At 43.8% G+C, this 27,753-nt stretch overlaps 1 protein-coding gene across 9 annotated transcripts in view; it reads left to right on the top strand.

The window, feature by feature from the left end:
- Positions 1–27,753, top strand: part of JADE1 (jade family PHD finger 1) — a 63,711-nt gene that overhangs the window by 19,723 nt on the left and 16,235 nt on the right. For all 9 annotated transcript variants that reach the window (XR_013532889.1, XM_008992708.4, XM_008992709.4 and 6 more), the window contains exons 2-7: positions 1,835–1,912; positions 13,892–13,977; positions 17,898–18,055; positions 20,478–20,665; positions 23,516–23,727; positions 26,764–26,931. Coding sequence is in view for 8 of the 9 variants with exons in the window: in XM_017970245.4 (XP_017825734.3) it covers positions 1,835–1,912; positions 13,892–13,977; positions 17,898–18,055; positions 20,478–20,665; positions 23,516–23,727; positions 26,764–26,931 (890 nt within the window). In the remaining variant the exon portion in view is untranslated. The remainder of the gene's footprint in view (positions 1–1,834; positions 1,913–13,891; positions 13,978–17,897; positions 18,056–20,477; positions 20,666–23,515; positions 23,728–26,763; positions 26,932–27,753) is intronic.

Raw genomic sequence — 27,753 nt, 5'->3', positions numbered from 1 at the left:
CTCTTGGAAAAGGGATGGGAGTGGCTTTTAGGACTTGACTATGCCTACAGCACGAAACCCCAGTTTCCAAAGTATGTCCATAACATAGCTCATGACCCATATTGATCAGGACTCATGTCCAGGCTCTCTCTTGGTACATTGTTTTAATGGCTTTTAAAGAATCAATTGATAAAACCCCACAGACTTTAGCTGGGTGAGTTTCTGAGGAAGAAAATATAAAATAGGCTGGGTATGGTGATTCATGCCTGTAATCCCAGCACTTTGGGGAGGCCAAAGCGGGGTGATCACGAGGTCAGGAGTTCAAGACCAGCCTGACCAACATGGTGAAACCCCCATCTGTACTAAAAATACAAAAATCAGCTAGGTGTGGTGGTGCATGCCTGTAATCCCAGGTATTCAGGAGAGACAGGAGAATCGCTCGAACCTGGGAGACGGAGGTTGTGGTGAGCTGAGACTGCACCACTGCACTCCAGCCTGGGCTGTAACAGAGTGAGACTTCTTCTGAAAAAGCAGAAACCATGTGTATGTGTGATATATATATATATATATATTTTTTTACATGTATATATATGTAAAATATTGCAGTTATAGATTAGGGACCTGAATGGATGAATCGTGTAGATTGATTTTATAAGTGTAGTACAGAAAAAACTTCATCTACTTTTTTAAGGTTCAGTTTATGTGAGTCTGAATTAAAATGACAAAAGACACTACAAGAGAAAATGCAAACTGATTTACTGATACTGATATTTTTATGTGCGAAGTAGGGGTAAGGGGAGAGAGACTTTACCAAAAAGAAGTGAAAAACCCAAAAAGATGTCAGGTTAATTAGTAATTTTAATTTGGAAAAGGTTTTTGTATTTGTTTAGAGAGCTGTCCTGTGTGAACGTAATGGTGAGATCATCTGTGTAAGTTCATTGACTGGCCATTCTAAGCCCACTGCCTTCTTACCTAAGAAGGCCTTTCTCTTGCTTGAGGGTAGTGCTAGAGTTCTGTTATCACCAGCTACCTGGGAGGAGTTGGCCAGGTGCACTGGGTCTTTGTACAAACTGACTTCTTATTTTGGCTAGATTTGATTGTATTTGTCCTGAAGGGAGTTGAAGTGAAGTGGAGTGGAAATAGTATTGGATTTGGAATTAGAATCTCCATTCCCAGAACATGACCTTGGGGAAGTTGCTGCTTAACCTTTCTTGGCTTTAGTTTCTTAATGTGAAGGGGAGGGATCTGGATCAGAATTGTATAATGTCTATGGTCCCTTCCTGTTCCAGTTGTAAATTGCTGAGGGGTTGGAGGTGGCTAGAGGAGATATTTGCATTCCCATTACTCCATTTGTTTTGTTTCTTTTGGCTTTTAGGGTTGTTTTAGCAAAATTTGCCTGAGAAGCGTAATTATGCCCAGTGCAGTGTAAATATTCACACATCCAGGCACAACCCCACCCCACCCCCCACATGTTCGCATAAAATATGAATCTGTCTGTAGTGAGGAAGCACAGTACAGTGTCCATTGCTGTGGATTTTTTTTTCTGCAGTGCTTGCTGCCAGTCAGCTAAAGACCCCTGGAGTAGTTATAGTAATAATGACACAGGAATATAGAAAGAGACCTGGCACCTTTGGGAGACCTACTGATACGTGACTTCTTTACCCCTCCCCCTCCTTTTTAAACCTGGTCTGTTAATGATTGCACCAAATTATGTGTCTTTGGTCTTTTTACTGTTTACAATTCAAATGCTACTTAAAGCCTTTTGTTTGCTGTAAATCCTGGGCTGCCATCTGAAGCACAACTTGATGATTCTGTATTATCATCTTGGGTTAAGTGCTGTCTCATTGCTTTGCAGGCTGCCTGCTGTTTCCCGGGGAGATCATGAAACGAGGTCGCCTTCCCAGCAGCAGTGAGGATTCTGACGACAATGGCAGTAAGTCCTGCTTTGTTGTTCTTGGAGCCTACCAGGGTTTGGGTCAGAGTAAAAACATGATTTTTTAATGTAGTGCTTTAAATAGCTGAGGCCCTTTGCATATCAGGCAGGTCAAAGAAAGCCAAAGCCTGGAGAAACATACCTGAGTGTGATACTGCAGGTCTGTAACCAGATCTTACTGGGTAAGGTTGGTTGCGGGCAAGCATTCCTGAGGCTTCCTGTTTGTTATCCTGGGAGGAATACTCCAGTTCCAAGAGCCACTGGTGTGTCTGGTTTTCCTAAACATCATTTATGGTACTTTGCAGTTGCTCTTTATGAAAAGAGAACTTAATCAAAGCCAGGTAATCATTAACTGGTTCAACTGAATACTAGGGGAGATTGAAGACTGCGTAGCGTGATATGAACATTATTAAGTACAGGTTCTTAATAGGTCGCAAGTCTCTGCTCTTCACTTGGTTTTAATGTGACTGTATTTAATACTATTGCTGTCTGTATCTCAGCTCTCTGGCAACTTCATATTTTCACAGTGCAGCTGAGAACCAGAAGTTAGTTGGCTTCCAGGCAGTCAAAATAAATATCACAGAGTGTCTGTGTATTGAGAAGCTAGCTAACAGACTACTCAGAGAAGAGCTCCCCTCAGATAACAGGGAAATCTTGTACCTAGCACAGTGCCTGATCTTTAACCCATTATCTTATGTTTTATATTACATATTAAACCCAGGCCACCTTGAAAGAATGCTTGCTGCACTATGTGATGGGAAAGGAGCTGGGCCTGCTTTCAAGGAACTGTTCTTTAGACACATGTAAGAACAGGTCTGATGTGAAAGTCATCAGGGCAGTAATAGAGATGTCTTTTTGATGCACTGTGGAAACAGTTACAGATACAGATTCGGAGGATGGGAAGGCAGGGAAACTTGTAGAGGAGATGAAGGTTTTATAGATCCTGAAGGATAAAATACTTTTTAGGCAAATAGGGTTGTTTTTAGTTATCTGTGCTAAGTTTTCAGCAAATTAGAAGCTGCACATTAGAAAGCCAGGCTTTGCTGCTGTAGGGGCCCACCCTGTTTAGAAGACAGGACCAGGAACATGAAGAATAGAACTCAGTGTAGTATTTTGGTTGGTGCTTGGCACAGGCATGGGCTATTGGCCATTATGGGAGGGTGTCAGGTGTGAAGGGCTTGCCATGAGGAGCTCTAAGGAATTGGGAGTTTTAGGGCTGATTGCTCATGTTGGCAGCAGGAGAGAAGTGAACTAGTTGAGAGAGGTTGTAGGGACTCCCAAGGGAAAGACTTACCTCTTATTTCAGGAAAGGTATTGAAGGTCTGTTTCCAAGTGCAGGCAGGAAAAGCACCTGTCTGAGCCTTTGGGATGATACCTTCCAAATTTCTGAGACACTTGTCATTTCATAGCCCTCCCTACTTGTTTTCTAATGTTCATAGTTTTAGGCATTTACTCCTTTTTTTATTTGAGACGGAGTTTCGCTCTTGTTACCCAGGCCTGGAGTGCAGTGGCGCAATCTTGGCTCATTGCAACCTCCACCTCCTGGGTTCAAGCAATTCTCCTGCCTCAGCCTCCTGAGTAGCTGGGACTATAGGCTGCGCCACCACGCCCAGCTAATTTTTGTATTTTTAGTAGAGATGGGGTTTCACCATGTTGACCAGGATGGTCTTGATCTCCTGACCTCGTGATCCACCCGCCTCGCCTCGGCCTCCCAAAGTGCTGTGATTACAGGTATGAGCCACCACGCCCGGCCGGCATTTTACTCCCTGAGGCAAAAACATGCTTTGGAATTTCTTCTTTGCCCCTGTATGGTACCTATCAAAGTGTCTTCCTGAGTTGTAAGTACTCCATAAGTGCTATTTGCTTGAGTACATAATTTTGTGCTGCATTAATTTAAAAAAAAGTGTTGCTTTTCAGGTCAGAATTAGAAGACTGCTTGATGAATTACCTTCACATAAATATAATGCCCAATAAAAGCTTTAAGAGCCCTATTTAAATATTTTTCTTGACATTGTGTAACAGGTGTCTGTATGCTCACTCTGTTTGCTCTTGTTACTGCCTCCCTTCCTCCTTGAGAGAGCTGGGTTGGAAAAGTTTCTCCTGGATGTTCTCTCATATTTAGAGCCTTTTCTTTTCTGGACCAGCATTGTTCCATAGGATGCAAATGCCCTAATCTACTGCATGTAAAGAGCTGAATTTTAAACTTTTACTTAATTTTAAAGAAAAAATTTAAAGACACATGTGGCTAGTGCCCACCATATTGGACAGTGTAGTTCTGGATTCTGGCTTAGTTTAGTCCCTCTCAGTTGTCCAGAGGCTCCTGGACAACTGGCCCCATATTAGTCAGCTCAGGATGCTGCAAAAAAGTACCATAGCCTGGGTAGTTTAACCCAACAGAAATTTGTTTTCTCGCAGTTCTGGAGGCTGGAAATCCAAGGTGTTGGCAGGTGTGGTTTCTCTTGAGGCCTCTCATGGTTTGCAGATGGCCTTCTCACTGGTTCTCACTTGGCCTTTCCTCTGCACAGGCATCGCAGGTGTGCCTCAATGTGACCAAATTGGATTAGGGCCCACACTAATAGCCTCATTTAACTTACCCCTTTTAAGGCCCTGTCTCCAAATAAAGTCACATTCTGAGATGGGGGGTTAGGGTTTCAACATATACATTTGGGGATGGGGGCTACAATTCAGCCTTTAAAAGCCCTAGAAGACCAAATATTTCATCTACAATATATATGTTCAGGCCAGGCACGGTGGCTCATGACTGTAATTGTGACACTTAGGGAGGCTGAGCTGGGAGGATTGCTTGAGCCCAGGAGTTGGAGACTAGCCTGGGCAACAAAGCAAGAGCCTGTCTCTGTTTAAAAAAAAAATCTACATTGAACTCTGGTTAGAAAGGAAGGAGGAAGAGAGTGTTCACAGACGCCATTAAAAAGCGTGTCTGTCAAGTCACAAGTCTGTACAGGCCTCCGTCAAGAAGCTGGGGGTGGAGAATTAAGGTCAATATTTATAGGTTACCAAACGGTTAGCCCAGGCTATGGAAATTTGGTAGTGTGGGAGAGGAATGGTAGTGGCTAGTAGAAGGTTGGTGGTCCTTTTGTTATACAGCTGGTTCAATGTAAAGTACATGTTGATGCTTCATGGCCATGCTATCTGTCCAGGCTCAATGATTTGATAATTATGGTGGATGATGGTAGTGGTAAACTAACCGTTCTCGTTAAGAACCCCTGGAATGCCAGGCTTATAAAAAGATGCACATGCTCATTGCCATGGAACATACCCCTTTCCATCCCTTCTGAAGGCAGCCGGTTCACAGTGTAGGCCTCTGCCACCAACTCACTCATTTACATTGGCGTCTTCCTTTTGTATATAACTGGGTGGCCTGCATCAGGGGGCATGCCTTCTGTCCCTGCATTCAGGTCCACAAAATGAGCCCTACCTGGGTCAGCTCCCCATACCCTGCCTTCCTTTTGCTGGGTCTGTGCATTTGGAAAGTTCTGCTTTCAAGAAGGACAGGGTATATGCAGTGGCCACACCTCAGCCTCTCCAGTCTGCAGGCCTGACAGAATTTTGGCAGTGGTTCCCAGCCCAGTGCAGACCATGTCCAAGTGGAGGGGAGGCAGCTGCAGACGTCAGCATGGGGCTGCAGCACCAGCCATAGCCATAGCTGGGACTTGCTGGCCTCTGGTCTGGAGCCCTTTGCCTTGTTTTCTGGCCTGGTTCAGAGGAATACCAGTATAGTATTTATAGTTGGGGACAGACAGGCATTTTCTGTGCCAGGTGCAAGTCCTTATCCAGCTGCAGTCATAGTTGAAACCTTTCTTCAGGTGCCCCGGAGACCCAGCCCTGCAGTTGGATGGAGTAATGGTGGGGTTTTTGCGGGCTGCTCCTGCAGTTGCTGGGCTCCAGGGACTGGGTGGGTCAGCCAGTCTCTGAAGTTACACATTGTGCCAGAGTGTGGCCAAGGGAAACAAGCCCTTAATTTTCTGCTTTCCAGCCCAGGATCCTGTCCTTAGGGATTTGGCAAATGTGGGAATGGGGTTCATCAACTACTTTTGATACAGTTGACCCTTAAGCAGCTCTCCCCAACCCTGCAAATAAAAATTCTGTGTTTCAGAACTACTAATAGCGTACTGTTGACCAGATGCCTGGTCAACAATAATATAAACAAATCAACATATTTTATATGTATTATATACTGTATTTTGTACAATAAAGTAAGCTAGAGAAAATAATGAGAACATCATAAAAGAGAGGAAATATATATATACATATTAAAATATCCTATTCAGTAAGTGAAAGTAGATCATCATAAAGGTCTTCATGTTGAGTAAGTGGAAGAGGAGGAGGAGAAGGAAAGGAAGGTGTTGGTTTTGCTGTCTTAGGGGTGGCAGAGGCAAAATTGTCATGTAAGTGAACCGGGGAGTTAAAACCTGTGTTGTTCAAGAGTCAACTGTATTTCTACAACCTAAAGGATATTTCATTTCATCTTTAATAAACCAGCAGAGGCTAAATTAAAACATCAAGTATCCTTGTTTTTAGCAGGAATTATTTATTTTTGGTTATCTAAGGCCAATAGTAGCTCTGATCAGCACTTTTATTTATTTTTTATTTTTTTTGAGACGGAGTTTCGCTCTTGTTACCCAGGCTGGAGTGCAATGGTGCGATCTTGGCTCACCGCACGCAACCTCTGCCTCCTGGGTTCAGGCAATTCTCCTGCCTCAGCCTCCTGAGTAGCTAGGGTTACAGGCACCCGCCTCCGTGCCCAGCTAATTTTTTGTATTTTTAGTAGAGACGGGGTTTCACCATGTTGACCAGGATGGTCTCGATCTCTCGACCTCGTGATTTACCTGCCTCAGTCTCCCAAAGTGCTGGGATTACAGGCTTGAGCCACCGCGCCCAGCCCCAAGCACTTTTATTTTTGAGACAGAATTTTGCTCTTGTTGCCCAGCTGGAGTTCAATGGTGCAATCTTGGCTCACCGCAACCTTTGCCTCCCAGGTTCAAGTGATTCTCCTCCCTCAGCCTTCTGAATAGCTGGGATTATAGGCATGCGCCACCATTCCCGGCTAATTTTTTGTATTTTAGGTCTCTAACTTCCAACCTCAGGCAGTCCACCTGCCTTGGCCTCTCACAGTGTTGGGATTATAGGTGAGAGCCACTGCACCCAGTCTTTTGTTTTGAGACACCCAGTCTTTTGTTTTGAGACGGAGTCTTGCTCTGTCGCCCAGGCTGGAGTGCAATGGCCTAATCTCTGCTCACTACAACCTCCGCCTCCCAGGTTCAAGTGATTTTCCTGCTTCAACCTCCTGAGTATGACCAGCATCTTTATATATATGTAGCAAATGGTGTTTTTGTTGGTTTTGGTTGTTTTTAAATTTGGTGCTACTCAAAGGTCCAAAGGGAGATTGGTCCCATTCCTCCCTTCAAAAATAATGATAGAAGTGTGCTCACATGTTAAGAGTTTGTAGTTTTGTAGAGCAGGGCTTCTTGTTCTTATCCGACTTCCTTAAATTGCAGAGATTTGTTGTCTTTCTGTGGGAAGAAGGCCTGGAGCAAGGCTCCGTGTGGGTCCTCCCTGGTCTTCCTGTTTCTACACCTGAGCTAGCGTAGAAATGCTGTCTCCTCACCTACCAGAGCCAGCCTCTGCACCAGCACCTGTGATAAGGAATGGGCAGAAGGGAAGCAACTGATATTTAAAATTAGTAATTTTCCCACTGCCTTGGACTTAGACCTCAGTAGAAATGGTAGGTGACTGTCAAATGTTTGTGTGTCAGTTGGTTGAAGGCCTAAGTGTATTTAAGTATGTTGAAACATTTCTAGGCCAGTTCTTTGAACGTATGTACGGTGCCTTTGTTTGGAAGTGGGAGTGAGTTGGGCTGTAAAGCTGGGCTATGCTGGGGTAAAAAACTATGGTAGGTACAGGGTCAGCCCCTGATCTAGACGGCAGTTACATCAGTTGCTTATCTTCTATTATGCAGCTAAAGCAAATAATCAGTAACTAGATTAAATTTGCTTAATTTAAGATGAGAATTAACACAGCATTGCTTTACTCTAATACAAGGCTAGCTTGGCTTTTAAATAACTCACAGGTGCGTTTGTCAGGTCTGTGCGCCCTTGCTGTGACACCAGACTGCTGGACTCGATACTTGCCAGTTTTAAGCATCTTATTTTGTTAAGCTGGTTTAACACCCCTAAAGACAGATACCAGCATATTATTTAGTGTCCAGAGTAGTGACCAAGACAGGAGGACCGCTGTTTTGATCAGTGGCAAGGTTCTTTTGTAGTTTGCATTTTGTTGTGCAGCAAACACTAATACTGCCATTCATTCTAATTTTTGAAACCTTTGTGCATGGCACAACATGAGAAGCTTATCACACATCAGCTACCAAATGTGGAAGAGGTGTGCAGTATGTGTTAGATTTACTCTTGAGGTTTTTCTTATTTTAGATCTAGGGCAAGACAGCATGGCTATTTTTAATATTTCAAATGGGGAGTGAGTATTGGCGATGTCTGTATAATAGGACCAGAAAGAATGTTATGCCTGGGCAGAGTCCATGCTCATACTACGATCTATGAGCCTTTTATAACTTTATATTAACCCAAAGGATTCTGTTTTAATGGAAGTTGGGGTTATTAAAAACAAGACAAAATATTTTTCCCCACTCAGTCTTTCCCGTGTTTAACATGAGGTAATGTAATATAGATTTGTTCTTAACTGTGTATACGTCAAGAATTTAAAGTCATTTACATTTGTCAGTAAAGTGAACTTAGCTAATAATTGTACCTTGTGAGTGGCAGTAAAATACTTTTAGACATTATTAGCAGATTTTTAGAGTTCCCAACTCCTTTCCTGAAAGCGAAAAGAAAGTAAAACAATTTTCCTTGTCATATACTTAGATTACTTTGTCATTAAATATCGGCACTCTGGAAACAAAATGCAGACCAACTCAGCATAATCTTACCACGAAGTTTTTAGCAATGGCAAGCACACAGTTTTTAACAAGTGCGTGGTGTTTTGCTGTAGCATAAACCACTGACTTCTGTTTTTTTAGTATTTGAAATACTCTAATTTCTGCTATGACCCCATTGTCCTACCCCCAGTATTTTCCAAAAAGTGTTTATAATTTTTGTTTTAATTAAAAGGGAGTATTCATTATTTGGTTTTAATAATATTCTGGTAGCTTCCTGACTACCTGGGAAGTGTCTGGGGAGAGCCTGGCTGTAGAGAGAGGTGTTGGTATAGCAATGTCAAGACACTCCTTTGAGTCTCTAGACTGTGGCTTTCCACGAATGTTTCTGTAGCTGCAGGTGCATTCTAAGCAGGAAGCACTGGCTCCACAAATCTATCTGTGAATGTATTATTGCTTTATTTTCCTTGAGCTCAAAAGCATATCTTCTCTTAGGTGAAACAGGAGTATATACCTAGTGCCTGCCACCTTCAGTTCATGGGTTACAGTTATGGTTAGAGCATGACTGAGGGTCCTCAACAATGACACTTAAAAAAATTATCTACTTTTTAAAGAAATACTGAGAATCTGCTGTGTGCACAGCACTGACTGACTTAGCTTTGCTGCGTGTTGTAAATTCTGCGTCTTAACCAATGGCTCTTTATAGATTAACTTTTTGATGTAATAAGAAAATGAGAAGGAATAGATCACCAACAACAAATACCTGCTTCTGGACTTAGGAAGGCAGAGCAGTTCTCTTGGGTTCACAGCCCACTCCCAGATTCTCACTTGGTTCAGCAGCAAAGTCTAGATTTTATACAGACCACTTGTATAAAGTAAAATAGAATATTTTCCCCCCTTACTGTTAGTGGATGATATCTCAGTGACAAATGTTTAATAGCTTTATTGAGAAGTAATTGACATGCTTCTGCCTTGGCCTCCCAAAGCCTCTGAGCCTCATGTATTTAAATTGTATACTTTGATATGTTTTGATGTGTTTACACCCATGAAATCATTGAAATCAAGATAATTCTTCCCATTTTTCTGTAGTCTTCCACTGATCTAGTTTTTGTCACTATAGATTAGTTTGCATTTTCAGAATTATATGTAAAATGGAATAATACAGTATGCACTCTTTTATTTTTTTTTGGTCTGTCTTCTTTCACTCAGGTTAATTACTTCAGCATTCATTCATGTATGTGTATCAGTAGCTCATTCCTTTTTATTGCTGGGTAGTGTCCCATTGTATGGGTATACCAGCGCTTATTCACAATCTGTTAGTGGATGTTTAGGTTGTTTCTGATTTTCGGCGTTTATAAATAAGCTGCTAAGAACATTCCTTATGCCAGTGATAATTTAAATTTAGTTTCTTTACCAGTCTTTCCCTTTCTGCAAAGTGAGTTTAATAGGATTAATTTTGCTTTTCCTCCTTCTGTATTGTATCATCTGTCAATACTAGGTAAATTAAGAGGAAAAGAAACAAACTACTTTTGGGTGGGCTAGAGTTTCTCATGGTTATTACTGTTGTATACCAAATATGTAGCATCTTTGTATATCTGTTTTTAAAAGCAAATGTGGCCTAGACAGCAATTTTTAGGATTTATTTATTTATTTTTATTTTATTTTATTTATTTTTTTTTTGAGACAGAGTGTTGCTCTGTCACCAGGTGCCAGGCTGGAGTGCAGTGGTGCGGTCTTAGCTCACTGCAACCTCTGCCTCCCGGGTTCAAGCAATTCTCCTGCCTCAGCCTCCCAAGTAGCTGGGAGTACAGGCGCTTGCCCACCACGCCCAGCTAATTTTTGTATTTTAGTAGAGATGGGGTTTCACCATGTTGGCCAGGATGGTCTCGATCTCTTGACCTTGTGATCCACCTTCCTCGGCCTCCCAAAATTCTGGGATTACAGGTGTGAGCCACTGTGCGCGGCCCAGTATTCAGGATTTATAAAATCAGTTCTAGGCAAAGCTTTCAAATGAGTGTCATTATTTGGGTTGTGTTCTATGCCAGCAAAACTGCAAGCTTCCTGGGAACCTTGGAAACTACTTGGGAGGGATCCTGACAGATCCTCAGGAAGAGACAAGAGGGTCAGAAAACCTAAGAATGAACAAATATTTTGTTTCTTATTTAACTCTGAAAGTGTTTGACTCTGAAGACCCTCTTCTCCCCACTTCATGTTAATTTTTAAAGTATAGCAATGGAGTGATTCTCTACATTTCTGGCTTTGTTCTTTATCATTTGTAACCTTTTCCATAGTAATTTAAAGCAGAGGAGGATCATCCCTTGTTGTTCTGCTTCTGTTCCCTTCCCCAAACTTTCTGGGAATTCCATCCGGACACTGCGTGTGCTTTTCCTCATCTCTTCTTTCAGGCTTTGGACCAGCTGGAGGATGGCCTCCAGGAGCAGAGGGAGAAAGAGAGGCCTCTTGATAGACCCTAGGAGCCACCCAGCCACCTTAATCTCCAGGTTCCTAACTTGGCTTCTGTCTTCCCTTTTTCTAGTAATAACCAGATTTACAACGTCTGCAGGTTGGGTTCACCCCAGTGTGCCCAGAATATTTCTTTCAATGTGGGAGTGAAATATTCTTGTTCATTTAGAGTCTAAAGAGGCACACTTAGTATTTTTTGAGAGTGATTTTCTAAAACAGTACTGAAATGCCAAGGGGCCAACAGCAGGAGCTCCAGTTCTGCTGATTCTGCTGGTGGAACAGCAGTCAGTTAGTTGACCTAGTAATGAGCCTCAGAACTGGTGCTCAAGGGTAGTGCCGACCTCGTCTCTGTCAGGGAAGCATGGCAATCCCCTTTAGTCTTGGTCATTGCAAATCTGATGATAGGCTTATGTGCAGAATCTGTTTCTTAAGGTCCCCAAGGTCTTAAGGCTACTTTGATTCTCTGTCCGTGTCTCTGTAGAGATAAGAGCTTCCTGTTTGAGGGACAAATGATTTCACTGGCAGAATGGCAGTCAACCTTAAGCTTTTGGCTTTTATTTTTTCTGGATTTTGTTAATTTCTGGAAAATGGAATAGTATGTGTTCAGGAATGAGGTGATTATTAAAAAAAATAGGAGGTAGAGGTGAATGAAGTTGGACAGATACTACATGTGACTGTTAGGGCTCTTTCAGATCTCTGGCAGCAGTACGGCACCCACAAATGGAAGGTTTTGCACTTAAGTTGTCTTCGTAACAAATTAACAGGAGGCAGAGGCAGAGATGGAGTAGAGGTGCTGGAATTATTGGGAAGTTGAATTGACCCAGCCATTCATTGTGTCCTGAATGAGAGGAGTCTAGGAAGACTCTTAAATTTCTGATATCAAGTAGAAATGATGGTAATAGTCATCAAAGTAGGGATGTAAGAGGCAGGGCAGGTTTGGTTTTTGTAATGCTGAGTTGACAGATCTAAGGTATACCTTAGGGATGATGTCTAAAGTGGAGGTGGAACTGGATCTGGAGCTTGGGAGGGAGGTTAGTCTGGAATTGTAGGTCTGGCAGGTTCCTCTGGGTGTGTTGGTTAAGACTGTGGACATGGTTGAGTGCTCCCTGGGGAGAACATTTGGAGCAAGAAAAGAGGAAAGAGTTCAGGGAAAACCCACGTTGATGGGATACACGGAAAGGAGGAACCCACAGAGTGAAAAAGAATTGCCACTGAGGCTGAGAGAGTATTATTTCAGGCACGATGGAGTTGTTGGTGTTGGAGAGGTGTCAGCAGAGAAGAGCTGAGACTTGGCAGCAGTTGGGAGACCCTGTTAGGCAGCAGTCATGTACTGTGTTTTGGGGGAGGCCAGATGATAGGAGTAGAGCTCCTTTGGAAGAAAGCCAGAACAGAGCCAACTGGCATTTTCATGGGAAAGTGAAGCAGACGATTTTAAAGGCTATTTGGCCATTGGCCCCTTAGTCTTCGCTAAGTTTGTTTACCTACTGTCCTCCCCACTTCCGGCACTATCCTACCTATTTACTACATCATAGGCTGAGGTTCTCTGTCTAGGGAATGCAAAGATTTTATGCCTTGTGGAGTCAAACCTTTTATAAAAAAAGTGTTAAAGCTTATTGAACACTCAGTAAGATGTTTTTCTTTTTCGTTTTTTGAGACAGAGTCTCGCTCTGTCTCCCAGGCTGGAGTGCAGTGATGTAATCTTGGCTCACTGCAGGCTTTGCCTCCTAGGTTCAAACAGTTCTCCTGATCCAGCTTCCTGAGTAGCTGGGATTACAGGTGCCTGCCACCACACGAGCTGATTTTTTTTTTTTGAGACAGAGTTTCATTCTTGTCGCCGAGGCTGGAGTGCAATGGTGTGATCTTGGCAATGGTGTGATCAATGCAATCTCCGGCTCCTGGGTTCAAGCAGTTCTCCTGCCTTAGCCTCCTGAGTAGCTGGGATTGCAGGCACGCACCACCATGCCTGGCTAATTTTTAGTAGAGTATTTAGTAGAGCATTTTTAGTAGAGACAGGATTTCTCCATGTTGATCAGGCTGGTCTTGAACTCCCAACCTCAAGTGATCCACCCGCGTTGGCCTCCCAGAGTGCTGGGATTACGGGCATGAGCCACTGGTGGTGCCTGGCATGAAGCTAATTTTTGTATTTTTAGTAGAGGTGGTGTTTCACCGAGTTGGCCAGCTGGTCTTGACCTCCTGACCTCAGGTGATCCTCCTGGCTTGTCCTCCTAAAGTTCTGGGATTACAGGGGGAGCCACTGTACCTGGCCTGATGTTTTTCAATTTGTATTTACCAGCATGAGACTTTGAACTTCTTCAGTGTAGGCTTATGGGTGAGGACTCACACCTGCATTGTTGTTAAGTCCTCTCTCCTGTTGGATGCAGTACTTAGCATCCCTGCACAGAATGAGCACATTTGGCCTGCTCATGAGAAATGAGAGTAAATCAGTGATGGAGGTGGAGGAGTTCTGTGAGAGCCAAGAAGGCATCACAGGTGGTCTCATGGTACAGCACTGAGGTGAGCCTGGATGAGTTTGGGTAAGAAAACCCCTGAGAACACTCAGTGACCTGTACAGTGTGTAATGGTTCTTATTTGGATATTTGTTTCTTTAGGCCTGTCAACTACTTGGTCCCAGAATTCCCGATCCCAGCACAGGAGAAGTTCCTGCTCCAGACATGAAGATCGAAAGCCTTCGGAGGTACTTCTTGAATGCTTGCCTGACCATGCATGAGTATATGCTGCCCCATATACCTGGTTGAGTGGTGTCTATTTGTGCAGTCATGGGCAAATTATTCAAATCCTTGTGCCCCAGTTTCCAAATCTGTAAGATGGGGAGAACTCTTAAGATTCTTGTGAGGATTAAGTGGGTTAATACACATAGGCTAATACATGCAAAGTGTGTGAATGGTTGCTGTCACATAAAAAGTGCTCAGTAATGTTATTTATTATTAACTATATTATTTTTTTCCTTTCCTGTTGCATCTTCGCTGGCTCCCAACAACTTTTACTCTGGCCAGGAGATCAGTGGGTTCAGCTGCCGCCAAGTCACTGCCAGCCTCAAGTTAGTTTTAGCCATGAATTTGTGGCTTATTTGGCAACAACCCAACGTAACTCTGGGAGTTTTGTTTTGGGGATTATGCTGAAGGCTTCCCCCCCCTCTCTTAATTTGTTTCTCATCTTTTGTTTTCTCATCTCCCTAACTTTTGTTATCTGTCTATCTAAAATTGCTTTTCAGTGCAATTTCTCTCTTCTGGTCTTTGTTTAGGGGCCCTTATGAGGCCTGAGTTCTGTTTATTCTAAAAACCTTTGCTAGGTTTTAAATCATTGAAGAAAAAGCATTTTATTTTATCACAGTTTTCAAGTGAGAAGGTTATAAGAAGAGTTTCTTTGTTTGAATGCTTTGCTTTGTGCTGCTTCTTATGGATGACTTCAAAGACAGCCTCATCATGTAATGGCAATGCAGAGGCAGATATTCCTTGGAGGAACTTCCCTGGCTCTAATAGGGAATGTCAGGAGGCTGCTCTGTTGTGGAGTGGAGGAGTTACTTGGTTGTGGAATAGCTTCTTCCATGAGGAAGTAGTTTACATCCTTTAGAATTGTGGAAAACCATCCCAGGAGCTACTTCAGCATGATCAAATGTGCTTGGGAAGGTAGCCACTTCCTCCCTTTGCTTTATTTCAGGCCTTTTTTTCCTTTGAACCTATAGTGCTCTCTTCCTTTTCTTTGCTCAGGAGTATCTCTGCTGCTTTCTTTTTTTCTTTTTTTTTTTGAGACGGATTCTTGCTCTGTCACCCAGGCTGGAGTACAGTGGTCTGATCTCGGCTCACTGCACCCTCTGTCTGCTGGGTTCAAGCAATTCTCCTGCCTTCATCTCCCAAGAAGCTGGGACTACAGGTCCATGCCACCACGCCCATCTAATTTTTTGTATTTTTAGTAGAGATGGGATATTGGCCAGGCTGGTCTCAAACTCCTGACCTCATGATCCACCTGCCTTGGCTTCCCAAAGTGCTGGGATTATAGGCGTGAGCCACTGTACCTGGCCCTGCTCTTTATTTATTAATTCCTTGTGCTTTGTCCATAGCCCCAACATACCTTTCTTTTTTTTCTTTTGAGACAAAGTCTCTTTCTGTCACCTAGGCTGGAGTGTAGTGGCGCGATCTCGGCTCACTGCAACCTCTGCCTCCCAGGTTCAAGTGATTCTCCTGCCTCAGCCTCTTGAGTAGCTGGGATTATAGGGGCATGCCAACACCCCCAGCTAATTTTTGTATTTTTAGAAGAGATAGGGTTTGACCATGGTCAGGCTGGTCTCGAGCTTCTGACCTCAGGTGGTCCACCCGCCTCGGCCTCCCAAAGTGCTGGTATTACAGGTGTGAGCCACTGTGCCTAGTCCCCAAAATACATTTCTGATGTTCACACCAAACTCCTGTTATTTCAACACAGGAATACATAGGGGACTGAGGAGCTGAGACCTGGTGTGACGAGGCCCGGTGCCTAGTGGTGTAGTTTGAAACCTACTTCTAGCACTGACATCAAGCAGTGAGGAGGGGGGCCCAGGCCCACGTTTTGGTCCAGAGGTTTTTCTCAACCCTGAGTCCAAACTATATGTAGGGCAGTAACATACTTTACAGAAACTCAGAAGTTGACGTCCATTTGAGGGCCTTTGTTTCAATTCTTCACTGAGTCTTTGAGCAAAGGAATAGCAGGGTGCCTTTTCTTATTTCATTGCTCGAGTTAGATTTTCTTTTTTTTTTTTTTGACAAACTCCTTTGTTTTTTATTTATACCACTTAGCTGGAATATGTTTTTACTTGATTGACTTCCTGAAGGTGGTATAGGCCCATCTTTTAGGTTTTAAAGTACTTTTCTCTTGGCGGCAGGGAGTTGGTGTCCACTGGGCTGGGCACCTGCTTTAGTGGCTCAGTGCTAGAAAGGAAGGCTCCTGGTATTACGTGTGATTTTTGTGGGAGGTACATGGCCTAGTTCTTGCTTGTTAGTAGGTCTTTAGCAATGAGGAGTGGCATACTGGGGAATAGTCTGTATTGGAAATGACAGTCAGGAGAAATGGCCTTTTTATTCAGTCACTGCCTCAGACTTTATTATGGTGAAGTTTATTAAAGTGATCACCAGCCTGAAAAGCCACCAGGAAAAACAAATATGGACCTATTAGCAAGCGTATGTTGTGAACTGTGCTTAGCAGCACAAGAAAGAACTCCCTGTCCTGAGAAAAGAGAGTTCAGCATTGTGATTTGTGTAAACAGACAGGGCAGCTTACAGATGCAAGCTTGCTCAATGCCAAATACAACTTTGGGCTGGTCCTGATGCCAAGGTCAGAGCTTTCTTATGCAGCCTTAGACACGAGTGGGCCAAGGCCAAGACGTGAGAGGGAGCCAGCTATGCAGCCTTGCCTGGGAGACGGTGTTATGCTCTGCTGCAGGGGCAGCCCTCACTGACCTAAGATTAAAGCCACAGGCCCAGGAGGCTGCAGTGGCACAGGCACTGGGAGGGCTGCCTTTCCTGTGGTTTTCTTCATTTGGCCTGTGATAAGGAATTGAGTGGCTCTCTTGGTAGAGGGGCACTGTTGTGTCTGCTTGTTTATGGCAGAGTTGGGAGAGGGTAGTTACTTTCTCTATTTCCTTTTCCCATAAATAACTCTTCTGAGGTAGAAGTTACCTCAGGTGAAGGTGTGCAAACAAATGTTCTTTGCAGGCCCATCAATCCAGTGGCCTGTGGTTGCTTGTCTTCCAGATTTTTCTAGGCTAACCTGGACCTTGACCTTACCAGGTAACATACCATAAACCCTGGTGCCCTGGAGTCAGGGCCTGGGTGGGGAGCAGTCTGATTATAGAAGATGAGTCCCTGGCCAGGGACTCACAGTGGCTCACACCTGTAACCCTAGCATTTTGGGAGGCAAAGGCCAGTGGATCATTTGAGGTCAGGAGTTTGAAACCAGCCTGGCCAACATGGGGGAACCCTGTTTCTACTAAAAACACAAAAATTAGCCAGGCATGTAGCATGTGCCTGTAATCCCAGCTACTTGGGGGCTGGGAGGCAGGAGGATAGGTTGAACCCGGGAGGCGGAGGTTGCAGTGAGCTGAGATCATGACACTGCACTCCAGCCTGGGCGACACAGCAAGAAGACTCTGTTTCAAAAAAATAAAAGAAAGGAGATGAGTCCCTGGCAGTTTTGGATTTTGGCTTGAAGTTGTTACATGGTTGGTGGAGTTATATTTCTAGAGCACCCTTGAGTGCAATATCTCCCTTCAGAGATTTCCAGGTGCATGCTTTTGGTAGCCCTTTTGGTATAAAAAAAAAATCCCATCAGTTTGTTCATCTCAGTGTCATATAGGCAGATAAGTTTTTTTGTTGTTTTTGTTGATGTTGTTGTGGACACTGTGTGGATTGAGGGAATGAGAAGACACGGTTCCATCAGCACTGCCACCACATGCCTGAATGAGGTAAAAGGCATGTCAGGTAAAGGTTTTCTGTAATAGGTCAGGTTTGTTCTATGTTGATACAGTGACCTTGTTACACGGCAGCTCCATGGTTACATTGCAGCTGCCAGCACTCTGAATAACAATGCAAATATCAAATGTCAGTGCCCCTTTCTCTTCTTTTCCAGGTGTTTAGGACAGACCTGATCACTGCCATGAAGTTGCATGACTCCTACCAGCTGAACCCAGATGAGTACTATGTGTTGGCAGATCCTTGGAGACAGGAATGGGAGAAAGGGGTCCAGGTGCCTGTGAGCCCAGGGACCATCCCTCAGCCTGTGGCCAGGTAGAGATGCCCTGAGGACAAAAGCCTCTCCACCCACCATTGCCCTTCTTCCCTGACAGTAGCCATTTGAGAAGAGACAATTTCTGAGACAATTGAGAGACCGTTTCTGACAGTTCAGCAATAAAATATCGTGAGGCCTCAAGTGGAAATGGAAATGCAGAAGCAACACACTTCAGGCTTATAGGGTAGTGATTTTGAGGGCCATGAGCCTCCAAACTTGTGGGGAGACAGGGGAGGTGCTGCTGTCTTATGAGAGGAAGGCAAATTCCAAGACATCCTGGGAAGTGATGGACTGGGGGAGGAACATTTGGGTGTTCACACATCTGGACCCTCTTTTCCTATCTTCCGTGTTCACTCTGGAGAGCAGCTCTCCTGGAGTGAAGCGTCTGTCTTTCTTGGGAACTGGCACAGCAGCTGCTCCACCTACTGCGGTTGCCTCCACCTTTGGAGGAGGACAGGTGTGAGGAGACCTGCCAGTTAGGGTTTGTGGAAAGGGGAGTTTTGGAGGGATTTATTTAGACTGTTCACATTGTTCTCAGGGTGTGTTCTCTGGATTTACTGACTTATCTTTAAAGATCCCTCAGGGTCAAGTCCTTGCCGACTCTCTTCACAGCCAGGTTGCAGCTGGTTTACTCATTTCCTGGCTACCAGCTCCATGCCACCTGGAGAGTCCTTTTAGAAGGGAGGATTGAGTGCCCTGTACTCAGCTGGCACCTGGCTTCTCCACCATCATCAGTGGGCTGCTGCTTTGCAAAATAGTGTCTTTCTCCACGCCAAGTCTTGACTGGATGTGCTTCCTGGTTTTCACCCACTTTGTGTCTCTCTTTTTTGGGCACTTAAAATGATCAAATTTGAGTTGTCATTTTGGGTTCTCTGGGGAGTCTATCCAATGGTGACAAATGCCCCTGTCTTACTCAGGCTTAGTGACCAATCAGGAGTGCCAGGATGACCCCTACAGATGAGAGTCAGCCTGTGGAATAGATTGGTCACTGAGCCTTGCAGGGGGTGAGGCCGACCATATATCTGCCTCAGAGTCTGTCTGAGTTGCAGCACCACTCGATTCAGCCCCAGTCCAGGAGGACTTGCTGAATGCTTCGCTTTCAGTGGGGACCCCAGGAAAGAAGTGAGCATTAATAAAGCTTGTAGAGGTTTTCAGTTGGATCCCTGCTCTTGGTTGAGTAGGAGAAATAAATCCCATCAGTTTGTTCATCTCAGTGTCATGTATATAAAATCACTCCTGTAATTCTAAGGGTGATGAAGGTACTCTGACAGACCCTGGGCAGCCTGTTGACAGTAATTTAAACTGTGGAAACGCAGATGTGGAGGGACTTTGTGGAGCCTTGGGCCTGTGATTAGGAAGACTGCCTCTTTTGGTCCCAAGTTGGGAATGATTTTCTCATCTTGTGCGTACTCTCTTATTTTTAGTGGGGTGAGTTTGAAAACACCTCTCCAGGTGGTAGGTTGGGAGGGCATGTGGCAGTACCAGGAGGGGAGGAAACTTGTGCTTTTGTTCCTGAGATCATAGGTATATGTTGAGATTGTCCCTTTCTTGGCTGGGACTCTGATTCTTAGATTTGTTGGCAATTGCTGAGGCCTAATTTTTTTGTTTATTTTTGAGACAGTCTTACTCTGTTGCCCAGGCTGGAGTGCCGTGGTACAGTCTCGGCTCACTGCAACCTCCACCTCCCTGGTTCAAGCGATTCTCCTGCCTTAGCCACTTGAATAGCTGGGATTACAGGCGTGTGCCACCACACCTGGCTAACTTTTGTATTTTTAGTAGAGACGGGGTTTCACTGTGTTTACCAGGCTGATCTTGAACTCCTGACCTCAAATGATCTGCCTGTCTTGGCCTTCCAAAGTGCTGGGATTACAGGCTTGAGCCAGCGTGCCTGGCCCAAGGCCTAATTTTCTTTTCCCTCTCTCCATCTTCTTTTGTGAGGTGTGAGGGTTGGTGGGTATCTCCCTCTGGTTTTCAGAGTCTGTTGTGCTTGCCTTGCCTGTGTGGTGCCCTGGTTCTAATGGCCTTCAGCAGAGATGGGCAGGTCTGGTTAATGGAAAGTGATTTAATGACTAACTTTTGAAACATAGGGATCAGTGGTGTTGGCTGCAGGCCAGAGTGGTCAGAGGTGGTGGGCAGGGCACAGCAGGGTCCTGGGAAGCAGATTTCGAAGTCTTCTGCAGTGTTTTCATTTGTATCTATTTCCTGTTCGCAGGCTTTAACAATTTCTTGTTAAGGTTTTATTAGCAGTGACATTCAGGTTTTCAGCTTTTGTTCTTAATAAACCTGGTGATGACCTGGGGCTCTGAGGGTTGGAGGAGGAAGTGATACCTGTGGCCTTGTGGCACACTTCATTCTTGTGGCTGAAAGGGTAACCTGGCTGCCCTTTTTTTTTTTTTTTTTTTTTTTTTTTAAATTATCCAGGGTTGTGTCTGAAGAGAAATCCCTCATGTTCATCAGGCCCAAGAAGTACATCGTATCATCAGGCTCTGAGCCTCCTGAGTTGGGCTATGTGGACATCCGGACGCTGGCTGACAGCGTGTGTCGCTATGACCTCAATGACATGGATGCCGCATGGCTGGAACTGACCAATGAAGAATTTAAGGAGATGGGTGAGAGATCATGATTTACATTATTTTATTAACCAGTGATGAATGAAGATGTATTTAGGCAGGTAGGTGAGTGGCAAAAAGCTCCTCATTGCCAGGTGAAGGCAGCTGCATCACAGCCTCAGTCAGTGAGAATCACAGCCCTGCCTTAGAGCTCAGCCTGTTTGACTGTGTCATATGTGTTAAAGATGGATTCAGAGTTCTGGAAGCAGGACTCCTCGACTTAAGCACCAGGGATTCCCATCCCTGTTCTGATCTAACTCCCTCATTCACTTACCCTAAGGAAGCTGAAGTCCAGGGAAATTAAGTGACAAAAGGGCATGGTCCACAGTTACTTGCTCTAGTATTTTTTTCCTGTGATGCCACCCAGATTCCTTCTTTAGCCATGGCTTGTTGCTTCTGTAAATGAACACTATTCCAGGCATGCTCCCCATTTCCAAGCACACCACTTGTGTTTTAACTTCAGCGATTTTCCTTACATCGTGCTCCAAACCTGAAGTGCTTTTTCCTTCCTGTTTATCTCTGTCCTGGCTTTCCTTCAGCGAAGCCTCATGTTAGCTGAATGCCCAGCCATTCTCTACCTCTTTCCTGCAAGCCCATTTTAGTGTATGTAGAGGTTGGAGCTTCTGTACATAATGTACTTGTATCTCATGGTGTTGAGACGGGGATGGCATGTAGGTCTCATCTCACGTGCCAGTCCTGATTGCCAAGGGTTGCCTTGAGGATCTTGATGAACAAGACAGTGCAGTCAAGTCTGGGTTCAGTGTGAAAAACTCTGAGGATTAATCAGCTTTTGTGCTGTAGGTATAAGGTGGGGAAGTGGTAGAAAGGGCTCTATATTATAATCAAGGACATAGTAAATAATCACAGGATCTTTGGTGGTGGTAGATTTCACAGCTTTGAAGGGCAAAGACCTTTTATTTTGGGTCTTTCCAGGGAGGCTAGCATAGGGTATGGCTTACAATAGATGCTTGTCCTGCTATTAGGCTCACCAGTCTGTTGAATGGGAGCGATAGTGTAGACTGAGCTGAGCATGCGGTTGTTTCCTACTTACTTGGATACTCAGGTGTTTTCATAGACAGAACAGATTTCCTTCTTGGTTCTGCTTTAGGGATTAATGGCCAAAACATTAGCAGGCCACAAGGTGGTTTTATGGCATATGTTCAGGAGTTGTCAGAGATCTCTTGGAACTGAATACTAAATTTTAGCTTCAGAGATGATACAGTTTCTGCTTTGTTGTAAGCACATAATAAAGACCAGTGGAATGCACTTGACTGGAATCTAGGTGTCCTGTGCTAAGTCAGAGGACTCAGCCCAAAGACTCTTGGCATTTATGAATGGTTTAAATAATAAGAATTGGGCTAATACATATTTGAAGATACTGTTAAATACATTGGCAGGATTAATTATGTAATTTTATAATGGAACACATGCTGAAAGAGGTTTGCCTTAGCTGTTTTATTAATAATTAATTAATTAATTAGATGACGTCTCTCTCTGTGGCCCAGGCTAGAGTACAGTGGTGCAGTCTTGGCTCACTGCAACCTCTACCTCCTGAGTTCAAGCGATTCTCTTTCTTGGCCTGCCAAGTAGCTGGGATTATTGGCACCTGCTACCATGCTGGGCTAATTTTTGTGTTTTTAGTAGAGACAGGATTTTGCCATGTTGGCCGGGCTGGTCTTGAACTCCTGACTTCAAATGATTCACCTGCCTTGGCCTCCCAAAGTGTTGGGATTACAGGCGTGAGCCACTGTACCTGGTGTTTCATTATTTTTTGCATTTGGTTAACTATATTTTTCAACTTCGTAGAAGTCAGAGGGTGAGGAGGGATAAAGCATTTAAAAATATTAGAGTGCCCAAAGTGAAATCTGTTTTCAGAGAACTGTTTTACCTACCAAGAAAGGCAAATTAAAAAAAAAACCACTCAAACCATTATATGAGGTCATAGTTTTGAAGTCATTTACATGTTAGTTGTTACGTGTAAAGAGTGTAATGAAATGACTTATTCAACAGTATATGTATTTAATATCCTTGAATTCTTTTTTTTTTTTTTGGAGACAGTCTCACTATATCACCAGGCGCCAAGCTGGAGTGCAGTGGCACAATCTCGACTCACTGCAACCTCTGCCTCTCGGGTTCAAGAAATTCTCCTGCCTCAGCCTCCCGAGTAGCTAGGATTACAGGCACACGCCACCACTCCCAGCTAATTTTTGTATTTTTAGTAGAGACAGGGTTTCACCATGTTGGCCAGGATGGTCTTGATCTCTCGACCTCGTGATCTGCCCACCTTGGCCTCCCAAAGTGCTGGGATTATGCTTTTCCACTTACCATACTGCATCCTCACTACCTGACCATAAGGAATATACAGTTTCCTGGAAGACTCCTTTGAAGATTGTTTCTTAGAAGAATCTGATAGGCATTTAGTACAAAATTTTGGGGCACTCAGGGATTGATGAATCAGTGGGTTGATTGATTGATATGATAACAAGGGTCTTGTGTCACTCAGGCTGGATCACAGTGGCACAGTCATGGCTCACTATAGCCCCAAACTCCTGGGCTCAAGCAATCCTCCCACCACAGGCTCTTGAGTGGTTGGGACTATAGGTGTATGCTACCACAGCTGGCTAATTTTCGTATTTTTTGTAGAGATGGGAGTTCCACTATGTTGTCTAGGCTGACCTTGAGTTCCTAGGCTCAGGTGTGAGCCACTACGCCCGGCTAATGATGGATTTATTTATAATATTATGTATTCATTTAAATTATTTTTAAATATACATAAACCAATACTATTTTATTGTAATATTTATTAATATGGATTTATTAAAATGGGTTTTGTGGCATTTTTAACTTCAGGAATGCCTGAACTAGATGAATACACTATGGAAAGGGTCCTAGAGGAGTTTGAGCAGCGATGTTATGACAATATGAATCACGCCATAGAGACCGAGGAAGGCCTGGGGATCGAATATGATGAAGATGTTGTCTGTGATGTCTGCCAGTCTCCTGATGGTGAGGACGGCAATGAGATGGTGTTCTGTGATAAATGCAACATCTGTGTGCACCAGGTATGTGGGGCAGGGAGGCCAGAAAGAAGAAACCTTTGGCACGAGCCTGTCTGCTGTGGGAGTGTGTGCCTGGAGTCCAGGATTCTTTCTCTCAATGGGGTCCATTTTTCTATGATTTAAAGAAATGTGCCCCATAGACTTTCTTTTTCCCTGATAGGTTCTTATGGTGATTGAACTATATACTCTGTTTTTGCAGCCAAAAGGATAGCATGCATCTACTGTGGAAATTGTCTTTCTTCCCATAGTGTTTTATTCTTATCCACAAAAGTCAAGTTTACTTAAAAAGAATGTATGAGCCCCCATCCTACTCTAACACCTAAGTTTAGTTATTAAGAACACTGAGAAAACAAACCTTTGAAAAGGTGCTTAGTGTGTTGTATTAGTTTTTTTACAGCTGCCCTGTGTAACAAATTACAATAGACTGTGTGTGCTTCAAACAACAAAAATGTATTGTCTTGCCATCTGGAGGCTAGAAGTCCAGAATTGAGGTATTGGCAGTGCTGGGCTTCTCCGAAACATGCAGGAGAGTCCTTCCTTGCCTCTTCATAGTTTATGGTAGTTTGCAGCAATCTTGGGAGTTCTTTGGCTTGTGGCTGCCTTCATCATCATGTGCGTTCTCCCTGTGTCTGTCTTTACATGTTGGTCTTCTTAGAAGGACACCAGTCCTATTGGATTAGGGACCCAATCCTAATTCATAGTGAGCTCATCTTAAATAATTAATCTGCAATGACTATCTCTAAAGAAGGTCACATTTTGAGATATTGGGGTTAGGACTTCAGCATGTCTTTTAGTGGACACAATTCGCCTGTCATATATGTGAGCATGTGTTAGGATATAAGGTGAGCTGTTAAGGGAGAGGAAAGCAGCCCTTTTTCTTGAAGGTGATTTCCTGTCTTAAAAAACAGGACAGTAGGTTTTGGTTGCTTGCTAAGATCCACAGAAAGGTAAACTTAGATTTCAGGAGGATAGGCGTTAGGCAACTCAAAAAGTTTATGACAATCTCAGTGCCTCTTTTCTTTCTTATTTAGTTTTTAATACAGTAATGAAGAAATTTGGATTTGTGTGGGGACATGTGCCCATGTGTATTCTTAGGATTTAAAAGGCTATCTGGAAGTACTTTCTTGGAATTCACCTGTTGATGCTGAGATTTAAAGCAAACTTGAAAGACTTGTGTGGAATAGGTGCTTGGTGACTTCTTGGGAAGAAGAAGCATGTTTGCTCCATGAAGTTCTTGATTACCTGTGCTTCATAATTTGTGACCTCTTAGGCTTTCCCTCTGTGAAGACCTCCCCAGTTGTGGCCCAGTCCTGGCTCCTCTTGACAGGGAAACCCGCGACTCCTGCTTCAGTCATGTCATTGCTGTCTGTTGCTCTGGACCTCACACTGTCTGGGAAGTCTCCTTATGGTAGTGAAAATTCCTATGTTGGTTTTGTTCTGTGACATGAGCACCCTGATGACTAGTGTTGCTTTTTGGTTGCTGGTCCTTCTTGTATTTACTTGGCTGACTTCTCAGTCTTTTTTTTTGTTGTTACTTGCTATTTTTTTCCTGATGAAAAACTTGAAAAAAAGGTTTCTGCTTGACAGCTGGTCAACCCTGTTTTATCAACAAGTTAAGTGATGTCTGGCAGGGTTGTGCAAACTGTCACAATGGGCGAGTGGCGGAGTTGTAATTTAAGGCTTTTAGATGCCCCCTTCTTTACCTTCCGTTCTTGCTGCCATATCACCTTGTCTCTTTTCCTTAACATTTACTTCATTTTTTTCCTTTGAGAAAATCCTTCATGGTATATCTTTAAGGCATACTTTATGTAATCTTATAAATTAGCATAGACCTGCTTTTCCATTAAAAAAAATTCTCCTTCACATGTGGCTCTAGAATGTCTGATACAGACCTTTAGTATTTTGAAACCTTTACAGTGTCGCTTAGCTCTGTTAAATTTTTTTCTAGTTAAGTCTATGTTGACAGTGGCTTATTCATGGCCCCGACACAGCACTCTGGGGCTTTGATCTGAAGTGTGACTTTTCTTTCCTCAACTCTCATCCTTGTGGTTTTCCTTTTTGCATCGTGGGTATTCAGATTACATAGCAGCTGTATTTTTTCTGTCTGAAAAATTAGAGTTCTGCTACTGTGACTCTTGACTTCCTGACTTCCAGGTCATTTAAGGATAAAGTTCTGAACAGTTTGGTTTTTAAAGGGCTCTCTGAACATGCTCCTGGTACCATCGTTTTTATTTTTCACTTATTTAACATTAACCTTCTCTGTTTTTTAACTCTCTTAATTACTTTAGTTGTTTAAAAGCCTTGATTTCAGCAGTTTATGTCATCTCGTGTAATTTTGCCATCTTGTACAAAACAGGCTTTATTTTAAAATTTACATTATTTTTTATCTTCATTTCTAAAAGGATTGATTCATTTTAACTATCAGCTAAGGAGACTACATTCTCTCTGAGTAGGTCTCCTTTTTCTGCCCCGTTATGTTCATCTGGGAGAGTGCTGATATCTAGTTGTGGCGTTTGCTTAGCCGGGGGAGTGCGCATGCTTCTTTCCTGTCCACTGCCATCTCATTCAGCAGCTTTGGGAGATTCTCTCAGCTGCTTTGTGCTTTTTCTCCACACCCTGTATCCCACCTTTGATAGTAAAGCAGAGGAATAGCTTCTCTCACGGAACCCACTCCACTTACTGCTACTAAACCGATCTATATAAAGTTTCTAAATATCGAGCAGTAAGTCCTGCTCGATATTTAGAAACTTTGTATAGATGGGTTTCTGCGGCATCCTCAAGTAGTTTCCAGGACCACCCTCTGCTAAATAAATATGTATCGTATCAGCAGAGCTCACACACCTCCTAAGTGCTACTGTGAGGCTGCCTGGCATTTTTCCTGAGGGGAGAGGGTCATAGCCAGGAAGCTGTGGGAGTACCTCTACTTTGGTGATGGTTCTGTTAAAATCTTTCTAGGTGTTTTGAAATGAATAGATATAATGGGAAAAATAATATTTTCTCTTTCTCTCTATTCCTCGGGGATGTGCTGTGGCATCACAGGCCTGTTACGGAATCCTCAAGGTACCAGAGGGCAGCTGGCTGTGCCGGACATGTGCCCTGGGGGTTCGGCCAAGATGTCTGCTGTGTCCCAAGAAGGGTGGAGCTATGAAGCCCACTCGTAGTGGAACCAAGTGGGTCCATGTCAGCTGTGCCCTGTGGATCCCTGAGGTAAGTGTGGTTCTTTTTTGTTGTTTTTACTTTTCTTGAGACAGGGTCTTACTCTGTCACCCAGGCTGGAGTGCAGTGAGTTGGATCATGGCTCACTGCAGCCTTGACCTCCTGGGCTCAAGTTATCCTCCCACCTCAGCCTTTTGAGTAGCTGGGATTATAGGCCTGTGTTACCAGGCCTTGCTTATTTTTTGTTTTTTTGTAGTGAAGACATCTCACTTTGTTGTTTTGGCTGATCCCAAACTCTTGGGCTCAAGCAGTCCTTTTTCCTTAGCTTCCCAAAATGTTGGGATTACAGGCATAAGCCACTGTGCCTGGCCAGGCATGGTCCTTCTTTTTTTGAGGTGGAGTCTCTCTCTGTCGCCCATGCTGGAGTGCGGTGGCGCGATCTTGGCTCATGGCAACCTCTGCCTCTTGGGTTTAAGCAATTCTCCTGCCTCAGTTTCCCAAGTAGTTGGGAATACAGGTGCATGCCACCACGCCCAGCAAATTTTTTTTCATATTTTTAGTAGTGACAGGGTTTCACCGTGTTAGCCAGGATGGTCTCAATGTCCTGACCTCGTGATCTGCCCTCCTTGGCCTCCCAGAGTGCTAGGATTACAGGCATGAGCCACCACGCCCAGCCATGCATGGCTCTTAATAGCACCTTAGCTCAGAAGGTCCTGACTTTTAACTGGGATTCGGTGAGTGGGTGGAGAACCATGCATAAATAGGCAGCATTGTAGCTGATGAGTAAAAAGACACCTTTTAATTGCTACCTTATTCCTTTGGGAAAAACTGAATCTTAAGCACACTGTCATCTTGTCATGGAATGTAAATTTG

This window comes from Callithrix jacchus, chromosome 3 (genome assembly GCF_049354715.1).
Source record: "Callithrix jacchus isolate 240 chromosome 3, calJac240_pri, whole genome shotgun sequence".
Taxonomy (NCBI): domain Eukaryota; kingdom Metazoa; phylum Chordata; class Mammalia; order Primates; family Cebidae; genus Callithrix; species Callithrix jacchus.
Note: the sequence above shows the minus strand (reverse complement) of the source record. Positions and strands in the feature narration are given on the sequence as shown.